Source organism: Madurella fahalii (assembly GCF_045866475.1).
Source record: "Madurella fahalii IFM 68171 DNA, scaffold_1, whole genome shotgun sequence".
Taxonomy (NCBI): Eukaryota; Fungi; Ascomycota; class Sordariomycetes; order Sordariales; genus Madurella; species Madurella fahalii.
The window spans coordinates 224096-244873 of record NW_027263971.1 but is presented as its reverse complement, the minus strand read 5'-3'; the positions used below and the strand labels follow the sequence as shown (position 1 = coordinate 244873).

The 20778-nt window shown below is 55.3% G+C and overlaps 9 protein-coding genes across 9 annotated transcripts; 5 read left to right on the top strand and 4 right to left on the bottom strand.

Moving 5' to 3' along the window:
• Positions 1-2529: 2529 nt before the first annotated feature.
• On the top strand, positions 2530-3240 carry MFIFM68171_00060 (Cellobiose dehydrogenase; the record flags this gene model as incomplete). The annotated part of the gene is made up of 2 exons (XM_071055482.1): positions 2530-2876; positions 2937-3240. The coding sequence occupies 2 exons, from the start codon at positions 2530-2532 to the stop codon at positions 3238-3240; spliced, it is 651 nt and encodes a 216-aa protein (XP_070911583.1).
• A 345-nt stretch (positions 3241-3585) lies between these two features.
• MFIFM68171_00059 (Zinc/iron permease) lies at positions 3586-5126 on the bottom strand (the record flags this gene model as incomplete). Its single annotated transcript, XM_071055481.1, has 4 exons — positions 3586-3944; positions 4003-4788; positions 4845-5006; positions 5099-5126. The coding sequence occupies 4 exons, from the start codon at positions 5124-5126 to the stop codon at positions 3586-3588; spliced, it is 1335 nt and encodes a 444-aa protein (XP_070911582.1).
• A 540-nt stretch (positions 5127-5666) lies between these two features.
• Positions 5667-7065, bottom strand: MFIFM68171_00058 (Carbohydrate esterase family 15 protein; the record flags this gene model as incomplete). Its single annotated transcript, XM_071055480.1, has 3 exons — positions 5667-5802; positions 5867-6380; positions 6444-7065. 3 exons carry the CDS (start codon positions 7063-7065, stop codon positions 5667-5669), a joined length of 1272 nt encoding a protein of 423 aa, XP_070911581.1.
• A 3342-nt stretch (positions 7066-10407) lies between these two features.
• MFIFM68171_00057 (RGS domain-containing protein) lies at positions 10408-12586 on the top strand (the record flags this gene model as incomplete). The annotated part of the gene is made up of 5 exons (XM_071055479.1): positions 10408-10941; positions 10996-11123; positions 11183-11308; positions 11375-11458; positions 11515-12586. 5 exons carry the CDS (start codon positions 10408-10410, stop codon positions 12584-12586), a joined length of 1944 nt encoding a protein of 647 aa, XP_070911580.1.
• Positions 12587-13207: 621 nt separating this feature from the next.
• On the bottom strand, positions 13208-14642 carry MCA1_1 (Ca(2+)-dependent cysteine protease; the record flags this gene model as incomplete). The annotated part of the gene is made up of 4 exons (XM_071055478.1): positions 13208-13233; positions 13305-13474; positions 13536-13974; positions 14027-14642. The coding sequence occupies 4 exons, from the start codon at positions 14640-14642 to the stop codon at positions 13208-13210; spliced, it is 1251 nt and encodes a 416-aa protein (XP_070911579.1).
• A 671-nt stretch (positions 14643-15313) lies between these two features.
• Positions 15314-16620, top strand: MFIFM68171_00055 (WW domain-containing protein; the record flags this gene model as incomplete). The annotated part of the gene is made up of 3 exons (XM_071055477.1): positions 15314-15770; positions 15832-16182; positions 16250-16620. 3 exons carry the CDS (start codon positions 15314-15316, stop codon positions 16618-16620), a joined length of 1179 nt encoding a protein of 392 aa, XP_070911578.1.
• A 703-nt stretch (positions 16621-17323) lies between these two features.
• Positions 17324-17930, top strand: MFIFM68171_00054 (Arsenical-resistance protein 2; the record flags this gene model as incomplete). The annotated part of the gene is made up of 2 exons (XM_071055476.1): positions 17324-17669; positions 17752-17930. 2 exons carry the CDS (start codon positions 17324-17326, stop codon positions 17928-17930), a joined length of 525 nt encoding a protein of 174 aa, XP_070911577.1.
• A 234-nt stretch (positions 17931-18164) lies between these two features.
• On the bottom strand, positions 18165-18661 carry SMG1 (Serine/threonine-protein kinase smg1; the record flags this gene model as incomplete). The annotated part of the gene is made up of 4 exons (XM_071055475.1): positions 18165-18239; positions 18291-18365; positions 18423-18494; positions 18632-18661. The coding sequence occupies 4 exons, from the start codon at positions 18659-18661 to the stop codon at positions 18165-18167; spliced, it is 252 nt and encodes an 83-aa protein (XP_070911576.1).
• A 262-nt stretch (positions 18662-18923) lies between these two features.
• MFIFM68171_00052 (Nineteen complex-related protein 2-domain-containing protein) lies at positions 18924-20562 on the top strand (the record flags this gene model as incomplete). Its single annotated transcript, XM_071055474.1, has 2 exons — positions 18924-19032; positions 19133-20562. 2 exons carry the CDS (start codon positions 18924-18926, stop codon positions 20560-20562), a joined length of 1539 nt encoding a protein of 512 aa, XP_070911575.1.
• Positions 20563-20778: the final 216 nt, after the last annotated feature.

Genomic DNA, 20778 nt, shown 5'->3' with positions numbered 1-20778 from the left:
TTAAGTAGTAAGCTAGCGTCTCAATATAGAGCTCCTGGGTTACAACACATTAGTCTCCGTAGAGGTCTTCATGAAGCACACACGGCCTACATCCGTGAATCGAACCTTTAGGACCAGCACCGCAGTTGTTACATTACGTTCAAGTCCTTCAGGGACATCTCCACTGATAATCTAGACCCGCACAGCTCGAAGGATGCCTATCCAACTAGGCTCTCATAGTGCCTACTATCCGCGTTGTTTATAGCAACCACCAATATTGAACGAATCAATGGCAGACCCAAACCCTACACCTACTCCGATTCAAATCCTCATGGCACTACTCATTCCATCGCCTTAGGACATCTGTTGCGATCTGAAAGGGTTTAGCCCTGTCAAGCGTTAGAGCGCAGTTAGCTGCAGGGGATCTCTTTTGTATATATACCGCTCAAAGTCTCCCACATTTGGGATCACAACCAAGGCACACGTTCTCTTCTTCCCTCCTATCAACGCTCTATTGTTGAGCTCCCTTTTCGTTCCCTGCAGTGTCACAACATCTCTGCCGGTCGGGCATCCCTGTTGTTGGTACTAGGGCACCTCTGCTGGGGGTTAGTGCTCGTCGCAGGAGCTAAGGTTTGGCAAGGCCGCAATCTGTCCCTTTTGTTGCTAATTCTAGAACGGGTGTTGTCCTCTTCTTCCGCAGTCACAGGCATTTGTATTTCTGGCGTAGTAGCCCCACGCCTCCTTGTCGTGGCACTTACCCTTCGCTCACCGTCCTCCGCCGGGCCAATTACGCACATACGCTGAGTTTACAACAGCTTCAGTATTGTTTGGAGAAGTGAAGGTGGAGAATATCTATTGCTTCGCTGATGATTGGCCTGGACTAGGTCTGATTTGGGGGCGACTATCTGGGAGGGATTGTTTAGGAGTCCACGTTGGAATCGCAAGTTGTATCGTAAGCAAGCAGGCCGTTAGCGAGATAATATAGAGAGGCGGCGCTATATCCCGGATACTGCTAGCAGTAAACTGAATGGTGTGAGGAGAACGGGATATGACGAAGTAACCCTAGTGCGTACGGGCTTGTTGGCACCGTCGGACCTAACAACATATAGTGAAACGGGACCGGGCTGTACCAAGTCAAACACGGATGGCGCAAAAATGTCAGGATAAGACTGTATAAGTATTTCCATTAACTGGGTTATCGAACTCGAATTTGAATCTCCTCAACTCCAGGCCACACAGTACCTGTTATGACGACCGTGTGCCTCGGCGTCATCTCTGTGCTGTGTTGCGTCTAAATACCGTATGATATGTTGCACTCATCTGGCACGATGAGAAGACGGCGTGAAAGACGTTGATGAGCCCCAAACCTCGATTTTCGAGGCCTAATGCGTTGATTTGTAGCATAGATCCACGTTAAAGGTACTATTCGAGAAAGTTTTGCAAGGCATGGCGATGCTATTTTGAAAACAAAAAGCCAGAGAAACAAAAAGACCCACAACTAGGTAAGGTAATTTTCTTAAATTTCGGAATGCTCGGTTGGGGCTGGCCCGACCTTTGCGCCGTTATACTTCGGAGGCAATTTTTATGTTTCTAGGCGTCACTTCTAGCCCGCGGTTCTATATCAAAGCATTGAACCTAAACCGAGTTACTGCTAGTGTCCGCTAGTTGTAACTAAATATTTTCCACAATCCTCCAGAAGTGAGTCCGTCGGAGTTAGTTACCACACAAACTAATCTATAGTAGTTCGTCGCGTAACAGGTGCCGAATTGGTCGAGATTACGAACAATGTTAGGAGCCCTAGGAGAACCGACAACTCCGAATGCTGGGCGGTCAGACAGTCACCATGCAGGTCAGGTCTTAATTCAATGATAATTAATCAAATAGTCACCACGGATCGCTTTCCCAAATGAAGTACCTCGATGAAAGCGCGATTGTCAAGTAGATATCAGACAGCGTACCTTACTTATGACACTACTGATCCAAGGGTGACACTTATCTAGGCCATATATCGTCATAACTAACGGTACAGCACATGTGGAGAGCTAAGATTCTGAGTTAGTATATGAGTGTAAGTCTGCCAGGATTCAAGCTAGATCCGCTGTTTCGCGGAGATTTCAAGGCGGAGGGGAAGCGGCGTGGTAGGCCGAAGCTCATATTGTTGTGAGGGCTGAAGCGGCGGGCAGAGTATTTGCAGGAGAATGACTTACCCACATGGATGGATTGCTCTCTTCAGCCTAAGATACCGGGGGTTGTAATGCTAGTTTGAGAACGGCAAACACGGCACATCAAGCGCCCAAAAACCCGAAGGGGGTGGGATATTGCCATGTGCACACAGATTTATCCGGAGGTGCTTCTATTGCACAGAAATATACACCATGAGGCAACCCCGGATCCTCTAACCGTTGCCAATTTGGAAGGCGGGAGAGGTGCAGATCGCAGTTTTGCTTGCTTGCTTGTATAACTACTCTAGTATACCCCGGATTTTGAGGTACACCTATCGTCCGCATTGACGTAGCTGCCTCAACGGCTGAGCCTCTCCCCAAGATCACGATGGATTCTCTGTACAAGGCCCTTATTACAATATTCGTCCTCTTGCTGGGCGTATGCACTCCGGGGAACGCCGCGCCTAGCGCAACCATTGACAAACGTCAGACACGACACTGCGACTCGACCTCCAACATCTGCTACATCTCGTACTCGAGAAGCGCCTCGAACCCGACCTTCCGCATCGCGGTCCCAGATGCCGGCTCGGCGCCGTTCGACACCCTCCTCCAAATCATCGCCCCTGTATCCATCGGTTGGGCCGGCTTCGCTTGGGGCGGCGGTATGACGACGAACCCGCTGACAGTGGCCTGGCCCAACGGCAATAACGTGACCGTGTCCTCGCGCTGGTCAACGTGCGTCTCCCCTTTCCTTCCATAGCCACAAACTCCCTCAGCTAACCCGTTGAAATCAAGCGGCCGCACCCTCCCTTCTCTCTACCCTTCGGCCACGTACCGCACGCTCTCTGCGAGCCGAAACAGCACGCACTGGTCGGTCGAGACGGTCTGCTCCGGCTGCAGCAGGTGGAACGGCGGAAGTCTGAGCATGACCAGTGTGAACACGTTTGCGTGGGCCATGAGTCGGACGGCGGTGGCGCAGCCCGCCAATAGCGCGAGCAGTTTTGAGTATCATAATAATGTTGGCATGTTTTCCACTTCGCTGAACGACGCGAAGGTGCCGCGAGCGGTGTTCGACCAGTATGTTAGAGGCGGGAGGTAAGAAGTGTTGATGGTTGGAAAACCGGTAGATGGAATTGACGAAAATGGCTGGCTGAGTCCCGGGCGAGGAGTACTACAGCGAGAACATGAAGGCTTGCATATTATTTTTTACTACTCGGTAACCGGGAGACACTAAGGTAGTTGGTGTACCATGGACTTAAACGACAATGGGAAACCAATTCCTCTTTCAATGAGCCACATTCTAACCAGCACTAAACTGCTAGTAGTAATATATACAAATATGCCAGTAACACGCAATAACGCCTTTAATTACCTGCAAAGCCGAAAACGACACGGAGCAGCCACTCTCGCCCATAGTATCTAAGCCCCTAACATATAGCAAAACTCATGCGAACGCTCCAACAGCTGCCATCAATCCTGCGCCGCCAGCTACCGCGAGAAACGCTTTTACCCTCCTCGGGCCCTTGAGCGTCTTGTAGCTCTTCTCGGACAGGAAATCCTCGGCCAGCAGCTGCACCAGCCCGGCAAACAACAACAGCCCACTCGAGATAGCGTTCATGAAGCCGACCATGAGAAGGCCGGTCTGACTCATGGGGTCGTAGAATCTGTGCACGAACAAGCCGATAGCCTGGCCGAGCGGGGTCGTGGCTCCAAAGGCGAGAACCATCAGCCAAGGCCTGGGGGAGGATTTGGGGAAGTGCAACGCGGCGATACGCGTCCCGAGTGCGAGACCCTCGAAGGATTCTACGAGATTGTTAGTCTTGACTGTCCTCGCGTTTAACTTAACCAGGTAGACACGTACGGTGAAATGAGATGGCAAGCAGAAACACGGCAAAGGTCGGGCCGGTCGCCACAGACAGCGCCATGCCAATGAACACGCTGTGGAACAGAATGCCGGCCTCAAGAAGCACGCATTGCAGGAGCATCCTTTTCTGCTCTTCAGGGCTGGGTATGTGCGGGAATTCAGGCAGTCTAGGTTCCGACTTTGGGCGTTGCAATGACGAGCGGCGGCCCGCGTCCGGGCGCAGCTCCTCGAAGCTGAGGTCCAGAGACTCTCCATCATCCTCTTCTTGTGCCTCGCCTCGTTGCTTCCTTAGTAAGGATTCCCTGGCCGGTGGAATCGTTGGCGTCGACGCCGGGATGGGAGAAGCACCCGCGACCAGACCTTCCGTCGCTTCCAGGTCGTCAAGAACAATGCTGGGCGGCCGGTCACGGCGGGCTCGGCGCCCAGTCGACTCCCCAATGTGTGCATGGCCGACGCTGTCACTGTCGCTATCACCGCTGTCCCCGTCCTCCCAGACCTGATGTGAATGCGAATGGCTCGCGCCACGGGTGGTAAGGTACGACTCTAGGGCCACCACGACGAGGGCCGACACCATGGCGATGAGCCCTGCGAGTGGCCGGTAACCCTTGTTGAACGCGTGTGGAAGACATGGATCGGTAAGAGAGGTGAAGGCGGTCGGAAGGAGGTGTACAAAGGCCGTGGCCATTAAGACGCCGGTTCCAAAGTGTTGGCAGAGGAAGATGATGTTGCGTTGCGTTCGGCTGCCTTTCGTCAGGCGTTGGGAGAAGAGGGGGAATCCGCAAGCTGTTTCGCTCCTCAGTCAATACTGGCAGAGTGCAGAGGCGAGGCGCGCGGCATACCCAGAGTACTCAGGATAAGAATCAGAAACAGGGCAAAAACATGCAGTCCTGTGTCATACGACCCTCTCTTTCCGGAGCCGCAAGCTGGCCGGCCATCGGTATTATCGCGTCTCGAGAGCTCCGCAAGGAGCAATTCGGTCGGTATCGAGGACCATAGGGGGCCTACGCATTGCGAGATTGTTAGACACAGAACAAGTCGGGTGGTTTCCGAGACAGCCGACCCCTGGAGCTCCAATAGTGCAATCTGAACTGACCATTCGCCCTCAAGTTGAGCTTCTCCATTCTCACGAGAATCCAAGAATGTCGCCTTTGAGGCCGCACATCGTGACGCTGGGTTCGAATAACAATGCTAAACCGTCCCCGTGGGAGGTTGTCGACGAGCCTTGTTGGGGGTTTCCGAGGCTTGCCGACAGCTGGAGGGATTATTTCAGCCCAGGTTCTAGGCCCCACCCTTGCCGCAACCAAAGCCCTGGCATGCGTTGGGCCCACCTAATTTTAGCTTACCCCTCGGTGACGTCGATGGCCCGAATTCCAACCCCTGGGCGCTGGTTTCTCGGACCCTCCCCGACGCTGAACAAGAAATAAAAGGAGTCACCATCACATCACTTCAATTACAACAGACAAAATGTTTCATATTCCATGCTCATTGGCGACCGTTGGCTCGGCGCCGAGTTCAATACCCCCTCGGCTTTTGCAGCGGATGCATCTATCCTCGGACTATCCGTCTCGAAATATTCCTCCGTGCTGCTTACTTCTGACGGAGGTGCTTAGGTACCTTAGTTAAGGTATGTACCTTATGCACGGGACAGGTATTTATCCCTCTTATGCGGCCCCGGGAACCGCAGTTGCCCATGGAAAAGCTGTCGTCACGGGTGATCCGTATGAACCCAGGCTGTTGAAGTCCTTGGTTGTCGGAGTGCCAAAGAAGATCTTTTGCACGTAGGGCAAAATGGACGTGCTGCCACCCCATCCTGTCAGCCTGACGCCCAAACGCCATTCCATAAACCGGGTCGGTCACTTACAAGCCACTCATATCGCAGTGTCCACCCCCGCGCACGCTGATGGCGATCTTATCTCCGGCACCGAGCCAGTCGTACACTACTTTTGCGGCGGGGTAGATGACCACCGCGGTTCCCTTGCTGTTGACGAACGGGTCCCCAGTGCCTTGGTCTATAACCAAAGCGCGAGGGGCAATAGCCGCCGCTATCGTGTGCGCGTCGAAAGGCAGGTTCTCGGCGTGGTTGACGAAGGTGCCCAACTTGCTGTTGCTCCACCATCCCGCCCCGGACTTGCTATTCTCGAGGTTCTCCCCTTGCCCGCTCATGGTGTAGTAGCGGTAGGGGCCCAGGCCCTGGACACCCGAGGACATGGGCATCGTCAGCGTGATGCGTTTGTCGAAGAGACCTGCTGCGAGCGCTGCCTTGCCCAGCCGGGAGCAGCCTGTGACGCCGACCCTGGTAGGGTCAATCTCGGGCACTGTCATGTTTATCGCATCGAGGGTCCGGTGGAAGCCCCAGGCCCAAGCCGTCAGGACACCTACACACCATGCTCAGTCGCCTTCTCGGCAGCCTGCGGACGCAGGCAAAATGGTGTACTCACCAATATCCTGCCCGTTGTAGATGCTCCAGAAAGCGCCGCTCTTCGAATTACTATCCGGCGCCACTGAGGTATAGTCAAACTGCGCAATGGCAATACCCGCGCTCAGGTACGGCTGGTTCTGCATCCCACCAATGTTGATCACCACTGGCGCCGGCTTTGAGGCCGAGGCGCCCGAGGGCAGCGTGATGGTGGCCCTGAACCTGCCCGTCTTGCCACCTGCCGTCACGGCGATGTTCAGCGTGTTGCCGCTACGGGTGGCTTCCACCTTTTCTTGGCTGTGATCCGGGTAGTAGCCGTATTGGTATTCCTGCAGCATCTGCACGATCTCGGGCTGGCGGCATTGGTACCACTCCTCGGGCGTCTGCACCCTGTTCTGACCCTTACCCGTCATCACGTCGCTGGCAAAGGTGGACGAACCCCCTGCATTGTCCGTCGTGGTGTACCGGAGCGGTAGGAATGGGTCCGGTAACGATGACTGCAGAGGGAGTTGTTGCCACGTCGGGAAAGGTGAAGGTATCGGGGCGCACTGGATCGTGGCATTGCCCGCCTGTCGGGATTCTAGGGGTATCGCCGCAGTGCTGCCAATGGCAGCCGCGATGAGGCTGTATGAAACGGCCCGCATTTTGGCGTCTTGTGTTTCTTTCTGAAGTTCTTACTGATCTGGAGTCGCCTTCCCGTAGCTAACACTGGGAGGGCTGTACACGATATACCAGGGCCAAGAACCCGGGGTCCACCTACCCCGTGGGGCACAGGGATATATCCGTCAGAATATCCTCCGAAAATTGGCATCCCGTCACCCGGAACCGCTTAGGCATCGGTGGTGAACGTTTGGATCGTGTGGGGTAGCTTGATTGGGTCCTGACGCCGTCGTTATTAACCATATTGGATCGGCGTTCAATTGCCGGACTACATTATTAGGAACAACCAGATATAATAATACTCTTCAAACTCGTTTCGATCCTACCGCTGCTTCGTACGATGTCTGGCATCCTAGACTCTTTTTATGTCAACCTGGAACCGAGTCACTGGTCATTGGGTCTCGATCTGAGAGAAAACGGGGATAGGGCTAGGAGGCCGATCGTTCGTAGCCTTATGTCGGATCTTAAAAGATCATTGTGACATTGGTTGAATACAACGTTGAAATCGGCCAATAATAAACTTGAGCGGGATGGGCCACTACGGGTTTAGCCGTACGGCCAACTACCACCATTGAAAGATCAAGGGGTTGCAGCTATATCTCGAGACACGTTCAAGCTCCGGATGCCCGGTTCCAATCTGGACCATAGCTGATATTACCCTCGTGCCGCACAATCACGAATCAAGTGATCCTGGAAATCCAGCACTCTATTAGGTCCGGCTTGAAAGCAGCGCATCTAGTGTACATACCTACCTGCCTGCCGGATGCACTTAAGTTTTTTGCGTTTGATAACTAGCAGTCCCTCTGCCCGGGGTTCCGCCCAAGTGTCAATCATTCGTTGAGTTGTTTACTACCAAACCTCAACTTTCAGCAAGCATAACATATTGAATCTGGACGTCAGAATATTAGAAACTTGTTTGCATTGACCTTGACAGATGGCCCTTTCTAAGTTGTCTAGGAGATGGTCTCAACGAAGAAACCATAGCCGCTATCGAGGCCATTGGGACGGTAACGACACTAAAGTTAATGGCGAGGGTGAAAATTCGAACCCACGCCACTTGTGAGGTCACAGTTAAGGGACCCTGGCCTGCTCATCCTTCGTGCCTTGGCCTTGGATAGGATCGCTGAAACTGGGATGATTAGATCCCCTTATGATTACAAGCCGACGTGCACTTGCGGGCTAGTGACCAAGAGCTGCGTATTGATGATTCGAAGTCAAATCTTTTGCACGTAACTTGAAAGTATACTATGCTGTGACTAGACAGTGTGCTCCGATAGTAATCTTCACAAGTTGCCCGTGTTGGCTGAAATTGGGAACATTCGGTTTTTTACTCATTCAAAAATCGATAGAACATTGGATACCAAACCTCGTGTACGACAATCGCGTTTGTCCTACTGAGACATCCGGTATCCGTCCTTGCTTGGTATCACTGGACGGTGGACTAGCAGCGAGATCTTGCGATGTATCTACATGAGTCGAATCCATCCCGCCCACACATTTACAGTTGTGCTTATCGCGATGGCTTGCAGGATCAAAAAGGCCAATCGATTCCCAGTTAGGATACAACAATCGGGTTCCAATATTGTCCTGGCTCCCTTCGGCCACGTGCAACATCTGCCGAGACATTGCGGCCTGCTTTACGTCAGTGGCACATTTGGGAACTAAGGAGGAAACAAGAGGGGTGAGAGAAAAAGCAAGAGGCGCTACGCGAAACGGATGAGCAAACAAAAACATCGCAGCTGAAACCTGGTTGCCAGCGGGTACAGGCCGGTTTCGCCGACTGATCGCTGTGGTTGACTGACCCTGGTTCTATGCGTTCAGCAGCCAAGTGGAAATTAGCAATCCAGATCCGAATCTCGATGAGCGAACTCCCCCCGTCAAAATCGCTCATATGCCGGGATCCCCATACCTGCATCCAGGGTAATGGATTCTAGCGCGGCAAGCGCCCCCTGTTGCACGTAGAGCTCGGGAGAAAATGTGTAGGCGCCACAAACAGCCACCTCTCGCCTCGCCGGGATTCGTTTTATTGGACGGCGTATGTGTATTCTGCCACGGATGTCAATGACCGCCTTGCTGCTCTCCCTCTTTCCCCACAGATTTGCTGTCGCTTAAGTGGGATTTCAACGTCATCCGCATTTTGAACACTATTTAAGTTGCCCTTCACAATCGGGTCTGGAAGCTCCTTGGCTGAGTTAATGCCACTCTGACCGGGCAATCTAAGTGTACTGTACCTCACCTCGTTCAACCCCCGTCTGCGTTTGGTTGCGGCGCCCAATGCCCAGCCCAGCCCGGCTTTCCGGATGGTGGCCCCCCGTCAGCACCCATGGCCAAGGATGCAATATGGGGATCGACACAGGCTGCAGCTGATCTGCTTGAGCAACGACCGGACAAGGGGGGGTGGAGCTTATTGGCTCGCCCTTGGCGACGGCAAACCGCTGTTGCAGCTCTTTCAAGTTTTTACCTGTAACGTAGTGTATGAAGGTAGCGTGGAGCAAAGCAGCGATGGCATAATCAGAGTATCCGTGATTTATTACGTCCGAAGTCCAAGAAATGAAGCAAGACAAACTAGTACATGAGCCACCTAGTGCGCATTGAGACCGCTTGCCCTAGCTGTGCAAGGCATTCAAATCTGCTGAATTATCTCTCCGCTCGCACCCGCGACGTCAAGGTCCTCCGACGAACATCGGGGCATGCTTCGAGCTGACGAATCCCAGCATATGCATGAGATTCAGGCCTTCCGCCCTTAGTTATCCGTCCTCGTCAATGGGTACGGGAGAACCAAGCATCTCCAGTTTGGGTCGACCAGAATTGACCCCAGACTTTCGGCCCGTTGATCTCCCTGCACACCCACCCAGTCAAAGCGCGAAAGCCACAGCAGGTCCGAAGCGGCCACGCCGGAAACATCATTGGCTAGAGCGCTTTTCCCTTTCGAGGAGCCAAATCTGGGAAAAGCGTGGGTAGTGAAAAGACCGGCCCACGAAGTGCGAACAGGTGCGCGACATCGCTCTGCGGATCGACAGGCCTGCAGCATGTCTGAGCACTCACGGATCGTGAGTGCAGATGACACAGTGCTCGGCTGCCATGGAACCGGCCCTTGCTGTCTCTGGGGTATTCCCGTCCGGCGCGGGTTAATTAAATCGAATCGAAGCTCGAGGCTCACCCGCTCTTTTACGTCTCTGTTCCGCTTGTTGTTTTTTTGTGCCCCCAGGCTCAAAAGCTGGCCCGACCCTCGTTTGCATTCCCGCTCCCCGCGCTCGCTCTTTTCAGCAAGGGATCCGTCCAGTAGCTCGCCATCTCTTGTATCGGCCTGAAAAGCCTTCTGGACCATGATCCTGCCACGCGAGTCCGGGAAGCCGGCCACGGTGGGGTCCGAGTTTGGGACCACGCCGCACATGAAGCCCGAGGCGAGGCTGGATGGCGTCGGCATCTGGTGGATTACCTTGGGAGCCGTCTGGACCCTATTGCTGGTTTCCGGCATGACATTCCTTTACAAGAAGCGCGACACGCCGACATTAAGAATACGCGGTCTTTCGTTAACATTCGCCGGTATCATTCTCCTTCATCTCTACTGGATCACTGTCCAGCTTGGTTATTCAGTCGGACCACTCGCTCCCCCGGTCGCCGAGTTTTGGATCATGAGTATTTGGTATCCCTTCGGCATCGCCCTGTTTCAGGCTGGCAACAGCCAATTTCTCCATGTCGCCAAAGCACAGAGCCGGTTCGCTCGCCCGCCGAGCCAGATGAGTACGCGGTACGACGAGAAGAGACTCCCGCGGAACGCTAGCTGGCTCGAGCGTCTACGTAGGATGGATTACTCCAAGCGCATGTTCATGTTTGTCACGTTGGGCATGCTCATCCAGGTCAGCAGTTTCGGAACCCCTCTTCTCTGCGATTCATGTCTAACAGTGTAAAAGTTCCTGGTAGTTATTATCATCTACTTGATCTCACGCAAATTCCATCCCGAGTTCGGCATCCCCGGCACTGAGGTGTCGGGCAGCACGCCTATGGAGATTGCCATGCAGCAGGGCAGGGGGTGGGAATGGTACGTTGCCTCTTGCCTCCAAGGCTGATGGGAAGACAAACTGACACACTAGCAACCAGGTGGCCCTCACTTTTCTGGCAGTTCTTGTGGGCCTGGGTCGTTGCGCCAGTCATTCTATGGCAGTCTCGTGGAATTCACGACACCCACGGGTGGCAACTCCAGACCATCGCATGCTGTGTTGCTGGGTACGGCCGCTGCTCCACCACTTTCCATACCTCCCTCTGGACCGGTGATTGACAGGATTCCACCAGACTTCCTGCAGCCCCTATGTGGCTTATTGCGCTCTATGTTCCTGAAATGGCACCCGTGAATGCCTATTTTGTACCCCCTCAATGGTTCCGTCTCCCCTGCCCACGCGCTCACTTCCAGCCAAAACTGACCTCTCCGGTAGGATCGCCGTCTCCATCTTCGTCATTGAGATTTTCACCATCTTCGTCCCTTGCTGGCAGGTCCGGAAGCATCAGAATCTCCGCCAAGAAACGCTTGAATGTATTGCCAACTGGGAATCCAAAAAGAGGTTGGGGAACGGCTCTGAGACTGCAACCGACAATACCACCGCACCGTCCCTGAGCTCGACATCGACGAAAGTCGGCGAAGCCGTGGGTTTCGAGGGGTGGAAGAAGCTACCTGATTTGGAGGCCAACGGTGGTCAGATTAACCTTAGCAACATGACTGATGAGAGCGTGCTTACCATGGCCGCTCTGGAACACGTCCTAGACAAGAACCCAGAACCTCTCCGCCAATTCTCGGCGCGCCGCGACTTTTCCGGCGAGAACATCGCCTTTCTGACCGCCGTTGCCGAGTGGAAGGCGGCGCTGCCTCCCCCATTCATCCGCAACCGATTCGACTGCAACCCCGATGTGGCCCGGCAGCAGTTCACCCGGGCGCTGCGCATCTACGCCGAGTTTATCAGTCCCCGCGATGCCGAATTCCCCATCAACATCGCCTGGCACGACCTGCGCAAGCTGCAGGGCATATTCGAGCGCGCCGCACGCAGCACAGTCGGCATCGGCACCTCAACCCGCGGGGCCGCCGACGCCGCCACGCCGTTTGTCGAACAACCGCCGCCGCCGCCGCCGCCGGTGCCCCCGTCTCGCGACTCAGAACTCCGCATCCTCGACGGCGCCAGCACCCCCAAGTCACCAGCAACCCCCACAACACTCCCGGTCGAAGACGTCCTCCTCACCCCACCGACCTCATCAGACCTGGACTACCACGGCGACGTCCCGGCAGCTTTCGACGCGTCCGTGTTTGACGCGGCGCAAGCGAGCATCAAGTATCTGGTGCTAACAAACACGTGGCCCAAGTATGTACGGGAGCGACGCAGCTTGGAGAGCGTGGCTGGAACAGCTGCGGCGAAGTCCACGGCAAGGACAAAAAGCACGGCAGGGACCTCGGTCACGGCAAGGTCGAAGCGGTCAATCTGGAGGGCGTTTGGGTTTTTGAAAGACGTAATCAACTAATCTCGAGACACTATTTTACGCCCCCTGCCCCCGGATATGTCAGGTTGATGGCCGGGGTTGGCAAGTGGTCATGTGTGGTCGGGTCACGCGTTTCTTCGTTTCGATCTCTCTTCCATTTCTTTAAGGATCAGGTTCTGCGCAACGAGGAGGACTCCCAATGGGCAATTGGACAGCGATGAGAGAGGACTCGAAGCGGAAGAATTATGGGCAAGACGTTCATGTGCACAGGTATGCCTCGTCGAATCTTGCCAGCTGGACGGACGGACGAGGAGGAACAGCATGATGCCTGGCGATTTCGGTTCTGGAGTTCTATTGCTATACCCACTATACCCAAACTGATGTATACTAAAAAACTAGTGGTAATACTGACCTCCCACTTTTCTTTGTAGTGAGACTGCAATGCTAGGACTAGCAACTTGCCTGGTTTCCTGGGGGGATGTGCATGGTATGAGGAGCCGCATCGAATAATCCGATGACCGTATGAATGCAACGAGATTGTCGAGGTCGTATTGCACTCTCCTCGTTTCATCGTCACAGGGGGGCCTTCGGAGGATCTGCACATCACCAAACCCAAAACCAGCAGGCCCCTAGACCCATGTCCATGATCGCGGAAACATAACCTCACATCACGAAGAGTAAATCGGTATCTAGCGCAAGCGAAATGAGCAATGTCAGCACTCTAACTCTTATAACTCGGGCCTGGCAGAGTGGAACCCACCGAGGGGATGGCTGCACGACAGCTGCGGCTTCTGCGTGTACTTGGTTTGAAGGACGTCGCGGATGCTATTGAGCAGCTGGACATAGCTCTGCTGCGGGTTCTGTTTGAGCGCAGAGATAAAGGCCCACGACATGGCGCCCGTGGCTTGGGACGCGATGGTAGCGTCGGCGCTGTTTACCGTCACCATTAGCCAACCTGTTCAGTTTCACGGCGGGGAACAGCGTGACGCACGAAGTCTGATCATCCTTGCTGCCGCTCCACATGATCACGTCGGCGGGTGACGTCTTGGTCCGCTTGCTGTGCTCATATGCATCATTCCCCCTGAGCGCCGTCTTGGCGAAGCCAAACACGGTGTTTGCAACAGCTCCGATATCGCCGCGGGTGTAGTGGCCGACAGCCTCGAGCAGACCCTGCCCTGCCTCCTTGGCAAGGTTGGGCTCCTTGAGGACACCCTTGGTGCTGTAGATGTAGGGCAGGTCCAGGACGGAGCCGGAGTGGCAGCTGTCAAAGATGGCCGTCAGACGCACACCGGCCTGCAGCGGCTTGACCACATGGTGGTGGATTTCATCGTCGACGATGTGACCCGCCGTCTTATAATCGACAGGGTAGATGACCTCGTCGTAGCCGTCCTCCTCGTCGCCGCTGGTATCTGCGGTCTGTCCGCCATGGCCTGCATCATACCAGTCAGTTCGAACCTGCTAGCGAGTCCTACTCTAGCCTACCAGAAAAGTGCAAGAAGAGGGCATCATTTGGCTGTGCGCCGGCGACGAGCCATTGCATGGCGCGGATGATGTTTTGCTTGGTTGGCTGCATGATGGGGTCCTGCTGGTCGTCCGTCAGGATGACCATATCCTCGCGCTTATAGCCATAGTTCTCCATTAGGAAGGCCGAGACGTTCTTAGTGTCGTTGATGCACCCGCGCAGCTCTCCATTCTGGCCAAAGTAGTTGATGCCAATCAGCAGAGCGCGTCTCTTGCCCGTGCAGTTGGAGTACTGAAAGGTATAGCCTTGGGGTGCCCCGTGGCCGAACTGCTGCGTTCCCGAAGGCGGGGGCGGGGCGGGCCGCGACGTGCCGGAACCACCGTATCCGGGTCCATGGGCGATGGGGTATCCGTAGGCGTCGTACCCCGACGGAGGGGGCCCCGGCGGCCGTTGGTACTGCCGCTGCTGCGGAGGGTGATAAGGCTGGTCGTACCCTTGCTGTGGAGGGGGGTATTGTCCGTACCCTTGGTTTGGCGGCGGTGGCGGCGGATGCTGCTCATAACCGCCGTATTGCGGAGCGGGCTGGTGATGACCGGAGCCGGGTCCGTAACCTTGCCCAGAATATCCGTACGACATTTTGAGCACGCCCAGATACCTAGGTAATGATTGGAGGGGGGAGGTGGGCAATGCTAAGGTAACTTGCAAATTGGGGGTGGAAAGCAAGCAAGACGCAAGTGTGGAAGTGCTTCAAGTTCTCTTCGACAAAGGAGTGGAGTGTTGGTATTCGCCGCTGTGGTTTTGGTAACCGGCTGCCTCAATCCACAATGCACAACCCATGCGCCGCTTGGTTGGTGTCTGGGCGATGGCGGGTGGAAATGGAACGGAGATGAAAATGGAACAGCTGCTGAGCGGGAACCCCCACTTGGACTGGTCCGAAGGCGCGGTATGCGCTGCCAAGGCGCTCAGTCACAGGCATTCAGGGTCGTTTCATCTCGTTAGCTGCATGACCAAGACGCTCAAGCTTAGCGCGTGGTCGGTGGTGAGCATTCGATGAGTCGATGACTCGTCAGGCCTCCCAAACACTGTTATCTCGACCCCGCTCGCCGTGTCAGTCAGGGCAGCCCTGACGAGTAATGTATCTGGTGGAGTTAAAGGAACTGAGGATTCCACGGGCCGCGGGAGGGAGCAACCTGGGCCCCGTATGCAACTTCTTTGAGCCGTGAGCGTCAAGATAAATACGATGTCTCACTGACAAGACATCACCTACCCAAAACTTCTGTGCGGTCTGCAACAAACACAGCATTGCCATGTCATTTTTCAAAAAGTTGGCGGATAACCTTGGCGAAGACCTGAGCCGCTTGGGTCTCGGGTCCGACAAGGATCGCAAGGATGAGGCGCATTCAAGCAGTTCGACGCGTCAAGGCGAGTTTCTTGGTTATTCAGCTCGCTCTCCCTGGGACCAGCAGCTGACCGCTCTTGACCCAGGCCATTATGCACCGCCTCAGCAGTCTCAGGGATACGCCCAGCCCAGGCCCCAACCGTATCCTGGGCAGTATCACCCCCCACCGTCTCAGGGCTGCTATCCGCCGCAGGAACGTCAACCTGATGTTTTGTCCCCGCCGCCGCCGCCGCAACAAACTCCCTACGCTTGCCCTCCCGAACCTGGCCCCCGCCCGCCGCCTCCCTATACGCCGCCCGCCGACAAGCCGCCAATCCCGGCCGGTTGGACACCGCGGTGGGATGACCACTACCAGCGCTGGTACTGTACGTGTTTCCAAGCCCTAATGTCAATTCGCACCGTGATTGACTAACAAGATCACTTCAGACGTTGAGGAGGCCACTGGCCGTTCGCAGTGGGAGGCTCCAGGTTACAACCCTGCAGCCCATTCCGGAGAGGATGCCTCTCTTGGACACGGAGCACCATACCTTCCTGCTGGGTATGACGGGCATTATCCGGGGCACAAATGCCAGAATTCTGGGTATGTTGGACAATACCCGGGCAATGACCGTTACCAACCTGGGTATGGTGGTCACTACTCGGGCCACGATAGCCATAGTGGCCCCTACTCCGGTGACGCCGACAATGAGAAGAAGAGCAACAGTGGCATGCTGCTGGGCGCCGCCGGTGGCTTGGCTGTCGGAGCTGTCGCTGGCGCTGTAATCGCACATGAAATGAGTGAGTATCTCCCTGTGTTTCCATAACTAGGTTGGTTATCCGGTGCTAATTCTCTACCCTACCCTAGCTGAGGATAGTTCAAGTTCAGATGGCGAGCACGGCGGCCACAGCACCTCATATGATCCTGCTCCTGCGGCGTATACACCCGCACCCGTCTCCAATACGACCATTGTCTACGAAACAACCTACTACTCAAGCGACCCGCCTCCGGAACCTGCCACGAGCGTGCTCCCTCCTTACAACCAAGAGGGTGAGGAGGTTGATAGTAGCGATCTTGAATCGCTCCGGGAGGCCCGTGATGACTATGAGGAAGCGCTCTCCGACGCTGCCGACTCGGATGCTAGCAGCAGTGAGGAGGAAGAACTTGAGGAGGCGCAGGAGGAATACGAAGAAGCCTATGAGGAGGCCTATGAGGACTACGAGGACTACGAGGACTAGCGCTGCTAGACGGCTGTCCCTCTGGTGGTCATTTTCGTTGCCAAAGCAAGGCAGCTGTTTGTTGTTGGGTCTAGGTCCGTACCTATTCTTGCGCCAATGCAACGGGCCAGACCCGATCGGAAACTGCTCCTGTCTAAAACACAAGATAGTGTGAACAATAACTAAACACGGTTTGAGAATCGCCGAGTGGCATGAGGGGGGCCGGCAGTAGAGCAGGCATCAAGAGTTACTCGACTTGTCTGGATCCAAGCGTCAGGGGGCGAGAACATGATTCCGTACCTACACCTAGACCGGGCAAGCGGCTCACCGGCGTGTCCGGTGAGGAGCTCCAACCGCCTTGCTCTGTTGGTATCCGTGTCTTAGGATATTATGCTGAGTACTGGTGGTACACGGATATAAGTGCTTAACCGCTGGATAAAGGCACCGCAAACCGAGATACGGGTAAACCTCCAATTAGGATCGTAATTGGGTTCGGCATGAGGCTCCCCGGCGGCAATATAAAGCCATATGAAGGGGATTTCTGGTCGATATGTCGTGCACGCGATGATCAAATCGAAGCACAGCGCGCCTCAACGTTAGCTGCTTGTATCAACATAACTCTGAATTTTTCAAAACCAGTTCGACGGGACTTGTCGAAAATTCTCGGAACACGCAGTTTCCCTCCCGTAAACATACGCAACTAGGACAGAAAGAAACCGAAACAATGGCAGTTCACTCCCACGGGCACGCACACGCACACGTACACGAGCATTGCCGCAAGATGGCCAGGCGGGAAGACGGCACTCCATGGTGGTCAGACTTCCCAGAGCCTAGATCAGTAGCGGCTCAAGTCGAGCCCGAGCTTGTTCTTCAGCTGCTACGAGACCGGGAATGTGCTGTGGGAGAGCAGCCGCGCGACTTCCTGCTCGTGGATGCTCGCCGCACCGACTGTACTGGAGGTACTGTGCGAGGGTCCATGAACCTGCCGGCCCACAGCTTCTATCCAACACGCAAGATCCTGTACGATCTGTGCAAACAGGCGGGTATCAGAAAGATCATCTTCTATTGCGGTAAGTCTGTGTGCTAAGGGACATCCGGCCAAGTAAAGCCTCTCAGGCAGGTAGCTGACGAGAGACTCTCCTCGCACGATAGCCTCTTCTCTTGGCCGGGGTCCTCGCTGCGCTGCATGGATGCAGGATTATGTCAACGACGTCGGTGGGGACCTCGAGTCCCAGGTGATGATAGGCGGCATCCGGGGCTGGGTTCAGGCGTACGGGGGTAGTATGATGGACGGTTATGACGAGAAGGTGTGGCAGGCGGAGGGCCGGTAGGGTGAGGTTATGCTGGGGTATCGTTGCGCCGACAAGTTTGCCCTGCTTGGCCCTGAGTCTTTCAACCTATTTGCTTCTCGCTGCGGTTGAACGCCATGAATCCCCCGGACCCTGTTCCCACGGTATCCCAAAAAAAAAAAAAAAAAAAAAAAAAAGGGCAAGACCCAGATGGGCTTGGCCAATGCCCATTCCACCCATGCCCTCCCGAATGCAAGATTGTGTGCCGCAAACCGCTTAACGCCCTCCCCGCTCGTCGCCGCCAATCCTCTCAAGAGCTTCGAGCATGACGACCGAATTACCGCGGATGACCTGTAGAAGTTCGTCAGCAAGGGTAGAAGAAGGAGGTGGGAACATACGCACGACCATGCCGAGCTTGGCCTTCTCTCCATTGTCCTTCTCCTCGACAGCGTCGTCTAACACAATGTTGAGGAACACCTTCCGCGGGTCGTGATTAGCTGCTGCGGTTCGTCGGCATTGGCATGGAGCCCTCACATCGTAACCTCGGAGAACGCCAATAACTTTGCGGCTCCCGTTTAGCTGGACAAAGAGCCGCTTGTCGAGATACTGCGTCAGGACGGTTGGTTAGTATTGCATGGACCGGCTGAGGAATCGTGGGGCGCAGAGCAAACGATGTAGGCATTGCATGTCGGAGTATCGGTAATAACCTGTACAGAATTCGACGTGATGGTAAAATAACTCACCTTCTTAAGCTCTGGTTGTGCGGGCGCCATCTTATTCAAGTTTTGCGTTGCGCTCCGAGCTGCTGAAGTATGGGATTGACGGCGACGGTTTCTCGGTGCGAGCGAGCACTGAGGTGATCGCGCGGCTGGCGGATTTCTTGCAGCCAATGATGTCACGTGTGGTGCCGATAAGATAAACTAATTCACTGTAGAGGCCCCCGTACCTTGCAGGCTTTCGCTTCCGCATTCCAAACGAGAGCTCAAGATCGCAATCCGTCCACAAATCGGACAGAGCACGCCGCATTCTTCAGAAATGAGCTCATTTGGCGCCAAGCGGAAAGCCCGCATCATCCAGACACTCGATGATGAGGGCGATGATTTGAACTCGTCGTTGAACAGCGGGGGCGAAGACCCAAACGACTGTAAGTCGCCCCCTAGCGCTGGCCGAGCATCTCTCTGTAGCTCTCTGTTGCTGATCATGGACATATCAAAGAGCAAGCAAGGCTGATGCGCTGCTGGCAGACTCAGCGCCCCAAGGGCGCATAAAATTTGGGCGCAACAAGCCAGCGAAATCCTCCTCTCTTCGCAAGAGCATCATTATCAACCATGAAGACGACAGTCAAACGGGATCAGGGGGCGCCCCGACCGCTATATCACACGATGACGATGACGATGACGATGATGGCCCTACCGCGCCCGTGGTGATACGTCCGACGCTAGGTCGCGCCGGCTCATCTAAGCAGAAAAAGCGCGCTGCCTCTTCGCGACTGTCATTTGGCCCTAGCGAGGGGGCGGCGGTCGATGATGATCCCGCAGCAGCCAGCAGCAAACCAGTCACACCGAAGCGGTCTCTAGGCCAACGCATGCTCCAGGGCAATGCGCTTCGCAAGTCTGCGTCCCTGCAGAACTTGACTAGCAACCTTCCCATGCGATTCGGTGGCGACGAGGAGCGACCACGATACAGCAAAGAGTACCTCGAGGAGCTGCAGAGCTCGACGCCCAACACACCCCAGAATCTATCTTCCCTTCAGATCCATGACGGGGATGAGATGGAACTTGACCCATCCGAGCTCGAAGGCGCCTTAGTGGTGCAATCGACGGATGTCGCAACCCGGGGGACCAAACCTCCGACCACGACACAGATCCTCACCGAGGCTGAGATCCGCGAGCGCAAGGAACGGCGGGCACGGTTGGCCAAGGAAGCAGAGTACATCTCGCTGGAGGGGGGGTCCGAAGATGAGGACGGGCAAGGCGGCGCTCGGCTGGCAGTGCAATTCCCCCGGACGTCGAAGAAGAAGGAATCCCGGCTGATTGCTGAGGATGAGGACCTTGGAGAAGGCTATGACGAATTCGTTTCGGACGGCGGGCTCGCCCTAGGCAGGAAGGCGGAGCGCGAAGCGGCGCGGCGCCATCGGCAGGAGATGGCGGACCTGATCAAGGCGGCCGAGGACGGATCCGAGGCCGAGTGCGATGACAGCGAGGCCGAGCGGCGAGCCGCGTATGAGGCTGCGCAACGGCGGGCGGGCATGGACGGCTTGCAGCGGTATGACCAAGACTTGGGTATGGACGCGGCTGTTGGCCCTGACGCCATCCCGCGCATGAAGCCGCTGCCGAAACTGAACGAGGTGCTGCAGCGGATGCGCGAGATTGTGCAGGGCCTGGAGGACGAGGTCACAAGGAAGCGGGCTAGGATAGACGGCCTCAAGAAGGAGAAGGAAGAGATCCTCGCAAGAGAAAAAGAGGTGCAGGAAATCCTGAACGAGGCTGGCGCCAAGTATCAGGCTGTAGTAAACGGTGCCGGCGGTGCTGTGAGGGATGTGTCCAAGTTGGCAAGTCAGTCGCCTCTGAGGCCGTTCCCTCCAGGGATCGCCAATGATCTGCCGCTGGAAAGGGGCCTAGAGAGCTTCGGCACGACGCCGACGAAGCGGGACGATGTTGAGGAGATGGCGTGACCGGTTCCTGGCCGGCCAGTATTTGGCATGTAGAATATTAAACGGATGTCTGACTGCAGTCAAGAGCAATGGCAGCACCTGGTAATCGATGGACGACCAAAAAGAATGCATTCTATGGCGTCTATCGGTCAAGTGAAAGAGACAATTTAACACTTCCTACCATGCCGACGCCCTATATCTAAAGAGCACCAAGAACCGATATGATACACTGTGCGA